Here is a 12,644-nt window from a genome sequence, read left to right on the forward strand (position 1 = left end):
GATTCTGCCAGTATTTAGCTTGTTTTAAAAGGTCAATCTTAACACAACTCGGCAGACGTAAATTTTGCAAAGGGGAAAGCATACTGAACTGCCTCAAATGGCACTGGAGTTTCCTGATTTCCAATATGGTTTGATGGTCCCACGCACTGATGCTAGTAGCCCTGTGGGGCTGGGCGAGGAAGAGTCAAGAGTCCCACACAGGATGTATAAGCAGTAGTTTTCTAGGAAGCAACTTCCTTATGTAGCAAAAATGGACGTGAGAATATACGCCTTAACCCGCTTCTATGAAGTTTTTCAGGAGTATCAAACTACCACATTTTGTATCAATTAACAGATAAACAAGATACTACTTTGGTTTCTCTGACATCAATGAGAATATAATTAAAATCTGCCTATTTCAGCTTCATTGAGTTCTGAGGTGGATTTTGAACATGCAGATCCTTCTTTCTGAAGGCCCACAGCTGCATTTGATGTTAAATGCGTCTCTGCATCTCAGGTGTTTTTCCCCCTTTTGTTTTTGTTTTAAATGCAAATTGCATTCCCTGGGGCTCTCTGGTTATTAATACGTTCAGAGCAGCAACGGAGATCTAACCTTGCCTTTCCTTGCTATGGTCCTAAGGACTATCCCACATTTTTAAAAAATAATAATAATTCTATATCACTTTATATTTTTAATAAAAAATCTCAAAGCGGTTTACAGCATATTAAATCAATAAAACAATAGCCGGGCGATGTTCCTCCGGCCTCATGAGGAGCCTCTTCAGTGGGGCTGGTGAGTGTGGGCCTCGCCCTCTAGGCCAAGTGGAAAGGGCCACTTCTGAAGATCATAGAATCATAGAGTTGGAAGAGACCACAAGGGCCATCGAGTCCAACCCCCTGCCAAGCAGGAAACACCATCAGAGCACTCCTGACATATGGTTGTCAAGCCTCTGCTTAAAGGCCTCCAAAGAAGGAGACTCCACCACACTCCTTGGCAGCAAGATGATATTTTGCAAACCTCTTTGAGGGTTTTTTCACACTCAAGCAGTATATAAATTTTATTAAATAAATAAATAAAAATATTTGCATTGTGGGGGAATCTCCCATTAACTCCAAAGAGGACTTTCCTTGCTTGCTTTGATCCCATTAATTTTCAGCCTACCTTCAGCTGATGCTATCTGCATTAAACAAACAAACAAACAACTCTTCAAGTTAATGTCAAAGCTTTGGCTCTGAATTTCCACGCATACAGATTGAAATGGAGCAAAAGTACTCAGATGCAGTAACTCGTAGAGAGTATGATGATGATGATTTATACATACATACCGTATTTTGCGCCCCATAGGACGCTCCGGCCCATAGGACGCACCTAGTTTTTTGGGGGGGAAATAAAGGAAAAAAAATTTATTTCCCCCCCAGGTGCGGGGCTGGAAGAACCAGGTCGGGGAACAGTGGGAAGGCACGCTCTGCCTCCCCGCTGTCCCCCGAGCTTGTGGGGCTGGCTATGGGGAGAAGTGCGCTGATCCCAGGACTGCAGGCAGCTCTGCGCGGCCATCGGGAGGGGGCGGGACTTCGCGCCCGGCTCCCGGTGGCCGCGCACAGCTGCGCTGAGCCGGGGACTGCAGGCAGCTCTGCGCAACCCTCGGAGCCGGTCTTCCGAGGGTTGCGCAGAGCTTCCTGAAGCCTGGAGAGCGAGAGGGGTCGGTGCGCACCAACCCCTCTCGCTCTCCAGGCTTCAGCGAAAGCCTGCATTCGCCCCATAGGACGCACACACATTTCCCCTTCATTTTTGGAGGGGAAAAAGTGAGTCCTATACGGCGAAAAATACGGTACATACCCTGCCCATCTGGCTGGGTTTCCCCAGCCCCTCTGGATGGCTGAAGGTTGCTTGCCTGTTCATTATGTAGTTTCTTCAAATATAATCTCTTATCGTTTTTTAAAGCCTATAAAGTCTGCTTGGCCAGAGATCATAGCAGAACACAAATAAAGAAGCATACATACCACAGGGACGATCTGAAAAGAAACCAGAGTTACCCACAGGTTACACTGACTTTCTTGTGCTATCTTCAACTTTTTCTAAAATGAATTATTGTCAGCAGCCATAACTAAAAGGAGTATTGATATGGAACCTGTGGTTTAGTCAGAGAAAAAAGTAGTAATTACAGTCCTTTAATAAGTTAAGTAAATCACAGATTCCCTTGAAACTGTTCCCATCCATCCCCAGAAAAAGAAGTTAATTCTCTAACTCTTTCTCTCTTTCCTCCTTATGAAAATCAAGATTTGGGAACAAAGAAGAATATATTACATTTATGAATGACTTTCTCGAGCACGAGTGGGGCGGCATGAAACGCTTCCTGATAGAAATTTCTAATGCGGACACCATCTCCGGCACTCCAGGATTTGAAGGCTTCATAGATTTGGGACGGGAGATTGCTGTCTTGCATTCCTTGCTGTGGGAAGTTGTATGTCAGCTGGACAAGGTAATCTAGGCTGGAGGTTGGGGAGGGCTGGCCGGATCCGTGATAGTCCCCTGGTTACAATAATTCTTACTCTATAGGAGCCAATACTTCATGAGAAGTTAACTTTAAAATAAAGAAAAGTAATTGACCAGCCTTTATTCCACACATGACTAAAGGTTTGAGATGGTGAGAACAGTCAGTAAGGAGCTTGAGTCAACTGCATGAATTTTGTAGAGCCTCAAGTGTAGTTTTATTAAGCTGTTTACATTTTTTTTACATCCTCCACTAATTCCGATTGAACAGCTTAAGCTATTCTTTGTTTGGCCTTTACATTTTAAAACAAATTTGGGCTCTCACAAACATAATCATGGGGTTTCACCTTAGATGATGCAACGCGCCATGCATAATGTTGAAAAGGGGAAGCCAGGGTGGGGTGGGGAGAACATAAAGAGGATGGCAGGCGGGGAAGGGGGTGCACCAGCCATGATTGCCCTGGACCAAAAACCCAGCAAGAGATGCTGTTCACATTGGTACATAGTTTAGCTGTGTTCAGTAGCTACTGCCCATCACTCTTGCAAGTTTTTGCTGTCCATAATTCTCTATAATTAAACTACTGCAGCTAGACTTTTCCTCTGAAGGAACAGATTGTCAGGGAATTGTTTCGGTGGTGATGGTGGGTTATTACTCTTTGAAGAACTGAAAAATTACTGTTAATTGAGTTTGCTGTTGGCACTGCACACAAGTATTTTGTACAGGAACATTACGTTTGCATCTTGTGTTTTTGTCAAAATGTGGAGTTCCCTGCCTCTATTCCTTTCTCCATTCCTCCACACATCCATATTTTGCATTCATGAAACCCACATATTTCTGGACAAATTTTCCTTAGGTAGGTTATTCCTTCCAGGCCACTGGAATGACTTCATGTCTTAACATAATATTATTTCCCGTGTGCATGAGGCCCCTTAAAAGCAAAGCATTTGTCTCAGTTGTTAATGAAAAAGTAGGCAAATACAAATTAGCCAAAACCTAACATTAGAGACAGGTCTGCTCTTCCTTTCCAGTACAGTGATACTATGGACTAATGGGATGGTAGTCCAGCTTAAATGGCTTTTTGCTTTATTTCTTCACAATAAGTAGTGATGATCAGGCAAGAGGATAAGGCCATAAAGTTGGGGACCACTTGGGATTCAATAAAGGAAGTGTTTAATTATATTTCTGTCAGTCTAGTTGTTGGTTTTTAAATTTAAAGATAAGCACATTGGCCGTTCACAACAGCTGCCATTTGCAATAATGCAATTATCTTATGTTAATTAACTGCTGTAGTAGAAGAGGTAACCACAGTAGACTTGCATGCTCCCAGGGCCAGCTAATTGGAAAGAAGCATGCTCAGAGCAGGAACTCACACAGAGACACAGCAGCAACCTCCTCTGTGAGTTGGCGCTTGAGATTCATCAGAACCTTAACTGGCTTCTCATGACACACTGGCAGTTGTCTCCTGGCACAGTGGTGTGCCCTAGATTGCAGTTTGGGAATTACTGTTCTATATGGATTTCAGATGGGACTTCCTGGACTCTGCTGTGGACAGAAATGAATTTATATCCAAACTAGAGTCCACTCAGAGGCCTCTAAGCTCTGGCACAAAGATGCATCTTGCTCTTAGGCTATAGATATTATTGCACACTGATGAGTTACTTGTCATCATTGGAAGTATAGTTCCCGTGTGCAGAGAGGTTCTGAATCCATTGCACAACACAGCAGCTTCGAAGCAGGTTTTACTTTGCGCAGGATCAGGCCATCCACACCTTCCAGTTGCCTCCACCATGATAGCCAGGTAGCAAAAATGCCCTACCTGTTAGAGACAGAACAGAACCCACTTGGAGTCCTCACTCTCACGCCTGTACACAACATTCCATTTTTTTTAACAATAAATGATATAGAGCTCAGGGAGCGTGCATAAAATTAACCTGGTCTATTCCAGTTAAGCTAAACATCAGAACAGGTGAATTCTACCTATTAATGATTACAAACAGCAAATTCATAAAGAGGTTAAAGGCAAAGACTAATTAAATGGATATCTTTAAACACAAACACTGCACTTCTGCACATATTCTTTTAGTGCTCTTGCAAACCTCCTGAATGCAAATCTCCCTGTATGCCAGCATGCATTTCCCTGACCACAGGACACTTTTTTTTGGGGGGTGGGGGGCTGGAAACTTCTTTGCAGTTGAATTATTCTCTAGTTTTCTAAATCCCATTTCAGTTGGTAGCAATTGCAGTTGCCCCCCCCCCCAGTCCCGTTTCTACTACCCTTCCCTTTGAATGCAGTTTGCTTTGCATGACAGTTTTGTGTTGGAATGGCAATTAGTCTTGTTCTGTTGAGCATGACCTTTTTATTTTGGGGGGTCAGTTTTTAATTTCTATTTCCTTTTCTTTCCTCAATGTCTGCTGCACCCTGTTTCGTCTCCTCCATCCGTCTGGTCGCCGTGGTTCCGCTGCTCCATAACAATGCATTGTGGTCCTGCCCACACCCACACGCAAATGCCACCTTCTTTCCTTCCAACTTCCACTCTTCCACCCATGTTCATCGTTGTTTTATTTTTTTATTATTAAAAAAAAAACCACATTCAAAACAAAACAAATACTCAAATGGCGGGTGCCACGGTGCTTATTGTCGAATCAGGGTGAAAATTCCTTCCTACAGGCAACGGTAGAAAAATTGGGACCTTTGCCACGCATCCTCGCAGATATTGCCAAGGCCACAACAAACCCCACGCCGATCCAGCAACAATTGAGACGCCTGGCAGATCACAACTCAAGCCCCAACGTCAGCCTCTCCTCAGGGCTGCAAAAAATCTTTGAGGACCCAGTTGACAGGTACGCAGCACCGAGCTATCCCTGGGGTTATATGGCTGTCAGGAAGAAATATGGCATTGCCCAGGGAAATAGGGGGGAGGTCTTGGCTGTGCTTATACCTGGGATGAGGGAGGCTGTAGACCTCCAGTTGTTGAACTCCAGTTCCCATTTTCCCTGGCCAGCATGGCTCACAGGTAGGGATGATGGAAGCCGTAATGCAGAAACATCTGGAAAGCCGTAGGTTTTCCCATCCCTGGCTTAAAGTGATCATTTTATAGACTGAGAAGCCTTATGCTAAACCCCTGGTCCATGTAGCCTGTTGTGGTCTACTGTGGCCAGCGGCACATCTCCAAGTCAAACATTCCCAGCCCTGCTATCTGATATCCTTTCTAAGTGAAGGCGGCAGCAATGGATGCTGGAAGGAGGCACTCTACCACTGAGCTGCAGCTTGTGACCAAAGTGTTTGACCCAGAGTAGACCTTGGTCAAGCTGCTATCTCAAGGACTGGGTTTCCCATATTATATTAACACTTAGCATGCATATACTGCTGAACAGTGCTCAACGTTATTATCTCAGCAGTGCTGACTACAGCCCTGTAAGGTAAGTGTCTGATCATCCCCACCCAGATGTGAAAGTCACCGTGCTACACTAGCTCTCATTCTGTAATAGTTCCTTTGCCATAGCAATGAGTAAACGGTGCGTTTCCACATTTTCTCAAACTCGTTTTAATGCATAGTTGTAAATAGCCAATTGCCTGTGGCAGATAAGGACTGTCTTCCAGCAACCAAGCAGGCAAGTTGTGCCAGAGAGGTCTGTTTATCATGCTTTTTAGGCCTCAAATGAGTCAGATATGTACGGATAGGCATGATTTATTTGCAAGGGTTTGTTTATTATTCCTTAATAAAACTTTACCCTTTTCTCTATGTCACCAGTAAGGTTAGAAAGCTTTTCTCCCACCATCACTGTTGAATACATGATTGTGGGCGATGGTATTCTGAGTAGGCAGGAACGAAGGCAAAAAGAGTGGAGTCTAGCAATGTGGGTGCCCAAGGTTTCCATTCTGGTGGCAAGTCACCCTAGGAATGTCATGGATATTTCCTGGGCTTAGCTCGCAGTATGAGGGTAGAGCTTTAGCTTTGGAATCCGAAATTGGATTCATTACCAAGTTATGAGATAAATACAGTCAAAACAATCTCTTTGTAGCTGAAAGGAGAGGGTATTTGGGAAAGTGAAACCTCATGTAAACGTTCTATCAGTTTCACTTAAAACTTAAGCTGTTAGCTAGCAAACGGGAGCTCAGGTCTTTAGGTTTAGGGGATCAAAACAAGTCTCAGGTTTGTGAATTCCCTTTCCCTCCCTGCCTACTATACAGGAAAGGAGGGCAGTGGAGGCTTCCAGTTCCACAGTTTGAGCCTGATTTGTATAAGCTAACTTTAGTTAGAACAAGCCACAAGTAATGCAAAACTGTTCTTTATTCAAAACTGAAATTGAGGGCTTTCCGTGTTCTCTTCCCATGTACAAAGGAGCAGGAGAGTGGGGAGCAGATGAGCCCAGAGGCTTGCAGCAACTCATTTATGATAACCTAAACAATGGCTTAGGTGGTTTTCTGAGCCTGGCCTAGGCGATACTGTTCCAGTGAATGCGTGGGTTTTGTTTCGTTTGTTGTTGTTTTTAAGAAAAGAGCTGCGTTTTTGTGGCGCACAGCTTCTGTTCTCACCTATTAGACATTGGTACTGTTTCTGTTCAACTTCACAGTGAGGTCAAATTGAAGTCGCCACCCCAGGAAAATGAAGGGTACTTCAAAAGCAAGTTGTTGCTGATTCAACAGTCATCGTCACGAAGTGTGACTTACTCCGACAAGAGTGACGAGACGAACATGCCCAATGTCCGAAGCATATCGCTGATGGATCTCCAAGATCCCAATGTTGTGCAGTGTGATTCCGGGTCCGTGATGCACGATGCTCCTGTACGTTTATCCGGCAGCCAGCTTTCTGTCATCCAGGTGGCGAACATCAAGCAGCTCCACAGCACACCGCAGAGCACCCCTCAGGTCAGGAGGCCTCTGCACACCCCACTCAGCCAGCCGGGCCCTCTGCAGGCCCTTTCCTTCCAGAACCCTGTTTACCATATGAACAACCCCGCCCAGGCCATGCCAAAGGTCTCCATGGACTCCAGCTTGGAGAATCTGAGTGTCACCAGTTCCCGGAGCCAGAATAGCGAAGACCTTAAACTCAGCGGGCCGAGCAACAGCAGCATGGAGGACTTCACCAAACGCAGCACACAGAGCGAGGACTTTCCCCGGCGGGGCACAGCACTGGACAAGCACGTGCCCATGGTGTTACCTCGCCAGAACAGCACTGGGCAGGCCCAGATCCGCAAAGTGGACCAAGCGGGACTGGGGGCCAGAGCCAAGGCGCCCCAGTCCCTTCCGCACAGCGCTTCTCTGCGAAGCACAGGGAGCGTGTCTGTAGCATCTGCCACAATGGCAGCGGAGCCTCTTCAGAACGGCAACCGGTCCCGGCAGCAATCCTCGTCCTCCCGGGAGAGCCCAGTTCCCAAAGTGCGTGCCATCCAGAGGCAGCAAACGCAGCAGGTAGGACCATAACCTGTGCTGGTACCTCTGAATTTGAGGCTAGTTCGTGTGTGTTGTGCATGATAGAAGGAACAGGGATCAGTTTGCATAAGTGGCCAGCCTACAAGTCGGGGACCATGAAAGGCTCAGGAGCAGCAGTTTGTGGCACACCTGGACAGGAACAGGCTGGCCTGCAGTCCTAGGGAGGACATAGGCTGGCCTGCTTCTTCAGTGCCAAGCTGCTAGACTGCAAGAAAGTGACTCCAAGGTATGTGGGTGGGGACGCCTCTGCGCCGTGGTCCTCATAAGATGGGCACTGCCACGTTTCTGGTCCTGGCTTGTGGAATGATTAACGAAAAGGTCGGCTCCCAGTGACAGAGAGCAGGGAATGCGATTTGCAGTTCATAGAAGTAAACAACTTAAAACACTACTAACACTTTAAATAAAAATGGGCACACAGTTATTTAAAGTGCATATGTGAAATATCTATAAAGAGAAGGAAATGCAAGCCACTGAGAGAAAATCTTTTCCTAAACAAACAAACCCCTCAGAAATTGGGTTTGTGGGGCGTGATAATTGCTCTGATACAAGGTTGTTGTAAGGATTACTGATGAAAATATATTTTGAATGTTCCAGTGCAATATATAAATGTCAAGTACTGACTGATATCTTTTGTCAAGGTCAGATTTTCTAGGCATTCTTGTTTATGCAATTAAAAAAAATCCAAGCATTGCGTTTTGACTTACGTCTGACTCTTAGTTAGTCATTAGGATACAGTTGGTTGATTTTGGCCAAGAAAGTGCAGGTGAGTGGTGTGTAGAGCCACAAAATAAGAATTTCACATTTGAAAATCCAGCAATCGCTTGCCCAATTCATGGATCTTAAAGGGATCGTCGTGAATGTGTGTTTTTGTTCACACCCCAATGCAGTTCTTGCTGGGAAAAGCCCTGCCTTGCCATAACACCCTCCAGAGGTGCGTTTGTCTCCTTGGGGGTAAGTTACTGGAAATAGCTGGAAAATAAACAAGCACTTACTTGAAGACAGAAGAGGGAGGAGGAAAATATGCTTGTTGTTGGGTTTTTCAGGAGCAGTGTCTTACTGTCAGTGATGCTTCTATCATGCATATGATGTCATGCTGTCATAGGATGGCTTACATATGGAAAGCACATAAGCCCAGAGCATTTAAAACAAACTTTCCCTAGTCTTACTCCTTCTACTGCTCCCCAGGCGCATGCATGTTTCAGGATTTGCTTTTCACTTCCTGGGCTCTGTAGACACCATGTGTACATGACCCCCACCCCCCACCCCAGCAAAAGAAATCCTGAAAACTGTAGTTTGTGAAGGGTGCTGGGAATTGTAGCTCTGTGAGGGGTAAACTACAGTTCCCAGGATTCTTGGAGGGAGAGACATGTGCTTTAATGTATGGCGTGTACACAGTCTAAGTGAGTGATGCTTGCTTAGAACAGTGTTTCCCAACCTTTTTTGGGCAAAGGCACACTTGTTTGATGAAAAAAATCTCGCGGCACACCACCATTACAGCCCCGTGACGTCAGCGCGCAGCGTCACGCCGGGAGGGACGCACGAAAGTGAAAGTTTTCAATTTTTTTCCCTCCCCCTTGCCGGGGAACCTCCAAGCTTTGGGGGTGGGGAGGAGGCAGCAAAGCGAGGCAGGAAGGAGAGCGCAGCTTGGCTGAGTGAGCTTTGGCAGGGGCAGGGAATGAGAGCCGCGAGGCGGGCGCTGCGGACGGAGGCGCTGCCCGCCGAGCTCGCAGCTCGCCCGTCGAAGCCTGCACGATCACCCGCCGCGGGGAGCCGGGGGCGGCGGCGCGGTTGCCGGGCAGCGGCGGGGGTGGTGGTGGCGGTGGCTGCTTGCCGCCCTCCTGGGCGGAGGCAGCCACGGTGGGCACCGGCACGGCCAAGGGCCCCTGCTTGGTGCCGTCGGATGTGGGAGCTCGCTCGCTCGCCGCCCCGCGTGTGCTCGCCGAGCATGCGCAGGCCCAGTAGCGAGCGGCGATAGGATGTAGCGAGCGGCGATGGGGCTAGCCAGAGAAGAGAGGGCGAGCCCCCTCCGCTCCGGCCCTAAAAAGGGCAAGCCACGCCCCCTCCAGCCAGCCGATTGGCTGGCCAGGAGGCGTGGCCGGATGGGATTCCCCTGCTCTCGCGGGGGCTGAGATGGGATTCCCCACTCACGTGGGGGCGGATGGGATTCCCCGCTCACGTGGGGAAGGGCGTGATGCCCGCAACCCCACCTCCTGGGGCAGGCCCAGTAGCGAGCGGATGCGCAGGCCCAGTAGCGAGCGGCGATGGGATGTGGGAGCTCGCTCGCTCGCCGCCCCGCGTGTGCTCGCCGCCGCCGCCCCGCCTCTCACCGCCCGCCTCGCCCGCCTCCACGGAACACAAGGCAAAGTTCCACGGCACACTAGTGTGCCGCGGAACAGCGGTTGGGAAACACTGCCTTAGAAAATGGTGTTGAGAGGTATCCTGAGACCCCTTTCCCTTTCGTGACATCACTTTCACTACAGCCAGTAGCATTAGCCTGACCTTGCAAATGCCTGCTCAGATTTCCACTTCTTATTTCTCCCTTTTCCGCTTCACGTCTTGTAGATTTTAATCCATTTGTAGTTTGTTCAGTGCCTGCAGAAGTAATGAGTATCTCTAGGCGGAAGGGGAGATGGTTTAATGCCAGCAGATATTGGTAGTTTATGCCATGGAATTCTCCCCCCAAATGTGGCCAGTCTCTTTGTGGGCAAGTTTGATTGTCCGATTCCCCTTTTCTTATTAATGGTTGTTTGTTCCCAGCGAGAGAGGGGAGCCCTTTGTTGGACTTGAAGAGTCCCCTGTGTGTTCTGTATTCCTCTTGAGTGAGTAGGTGGGGAACAAATGCAAACAAGGAGCAGCAGCAAAATGCCTTCATTAGAACCAAGCAAGAGTCCTAGCAGAGTAGTGAGCCTTTGAGTTTCACAAAACGCTTTCGGGCTGGACGTTAAGCAAAAAAAGGGGGGCAGGGAGGAAATAACATTGCTGGCAAAGGTGGAAGCCCTGTCTGCACTATGCGAAAACCTGGAGATGAGGTTCAGGAAGCTCTTTGCAGATTAACTTAATTGTTTTGATGTAAACCAATGCAAGCAGATCACAGGTCAGCACTGAATCATGAAAGCATACTGGAACAAAGACGCAATGGCTGCTGTTTCTTTTAAAATACAAAAGCCAGCAATTATTCAAATCTACCTCTTGCACTAATTGGAACTCATAGGTCCCTTGAAAGGCAGAGAGCAGAAGTAGAGAGAAGCAGCATAACCCTTATAGTAGCAAAGAAAGCGACTAATTTTATGTGAGGAATGGGATTTTCAGTAATCTTCCCCCCCCCCCCGTTTCATCATTTAACATGAGGACTGTCTTGCTTGCAGCCTATGCACTTTAAATGAGTTTATATAAAACATACATATGAAACATAGATGTTTTATAATGCTATAGTTACTCTTATTAGGATGGGTTCTCATGATGAAGTAAGTGTATTGGGCAACTTGATGGAATTAGGTTTCTGCTGATGGAGTGCGCCTGTTTCATCTGTTTGCTGCTTATTCTTTGTCCCTTTGCAATGCTGTGTTCTGAAACTTGAAAGTTAACGTGGAGACAGGCATGGTATTTTAAGAATAATCTCAGCGGTTTCTTTCACATAACACATTTCATTACAAATGAAACAATAGCAGAAAATCAAATAGTATTTAATACTTGATCAGCCCTTCATTGTAGTGTAGCTCCTCCCTCTGCCTTCATAAAAGTGTCTTAAAGTAGATTACCCGGTTAAATCAGCACATGTACATTTATTTTAAACATTCAGGTTTCAGATTATTTTTTGAAAGGTGTAAACAATTTTCAAAACCATGCAAAACTGACTGCTTCAGAGATTGCAGAATGCATGGAGGGAGGTTGGCGTCACATGCGCTAGCCAACTGACATCCTCTACCGCCAGCTTTTCCTTTCTGCAAACAGCCACATTGGGGGGAAATTCTGAACTGGTTTTCCAGGGCTCATCCTAAGAAAGTAGAGTCAAACCAAAGGTGGGAAGAGTGCCAGCTATTCTAAAAACGTCACAGCTGTTGTCTTAATCATAAATGGGATGGCTGCGGTTGCATAAGCCTAACTAATGCAGTCTAATCTGTTCCCTTCTGCACTCTCATCTTCCTTGGAAGAATGGCCAACGATCTTCCATGATAAAAAAATTCCTGGCGGCTTTTCTAAGCAAGGCATATTAACTGCAGCAGTCATTCTTTTTCCTGGACAGCAAGGGGGCTCATGTTGCACAGTGTCTCTTCCTTGTACAGTGTGCTCCCTGCAGGACAGAGGAGCACAGTCTCAAACGGTAGCGCCTGCTTGGTGTATAGGGTTGCAGTTAAAGCAGTCAGCTGTGGCTTTAAGAAAGAGCTTTTTGCCATCTGCATCTTGCCTTTCACAGAAAAATGACCATCTTTTCTTGATTGCTTTGTATTGTGCTCCTGTTCCATACTTTCCTGAAGCAGAGTGTGATATGTCTTGTCAGCGGCTGACAGACCCCAAAGCATTCTCTGAGCAGGGTGCTTCACTGTGATTGAATATGTGGATCCTATTTATACCACAGTCTGTCTTCCGGCAATCAGGCAGTCCAAAACTCTTCTCTTCTAGTAAGCTAGAATTGCTATAAAATGGGGTTTGCCTGGATTGAAGGAGAGGCCGGGAGACTTGTCACTGCAAACCAGGTTGAAGTGAAGTACAGTGGTGCCTCGCAAGACGAAAAGAATCCG

The 12,644-nt window shown here is 46.7% G+C and overlaps 1 protein-coding gene across 17 annotated transcripts in view; it reads left to right on the plus strand.

The window, feature by feature from the left end:
- Positions 1-12,644, plus strand: part of RASAL2 (RAS protein activator like 2) — a 241,905-nt gene that overhangs the window by 219,683 nt on the left and 9,578 nt on the right. For 13 of the 17 annotated variants that reach the window (XM_083507028.1, XM_083507029.1, XM_083507027.1 and 10 more), the window contains 3 exons: positions 2,258-2,459; positions 5,119-5,312; positions 7,047-7,884. In XM_083507028.1, the coding sequence (XP_083363154.1) occupies positions 2,258-2,459; positions 5,119-5,312; positions 7,047-7,884 (1,234 nt within the window). The remainder of the gene's footprint in view (positions 1-2,257; positions 2,460-5,118; positions 5,313-7,046; positions 7,885-12,644) is intronic. The other 4 variants (XM_083507030.1, XM_083507031.1, XM_083507025.1 and 1 more) reach the window with 1 other exon arrangement.

Source organism: Podarcis liolepis, assembly GCF_965112155.1.
Source record: "Podarcis liolepis genome assembly, chromosome: 6".
NCBI lineage: Eukaryota > Metazoa > Chordata > Lepidosauria > Squamata > Lacertidae > Podarcis > Podarcis liolepis.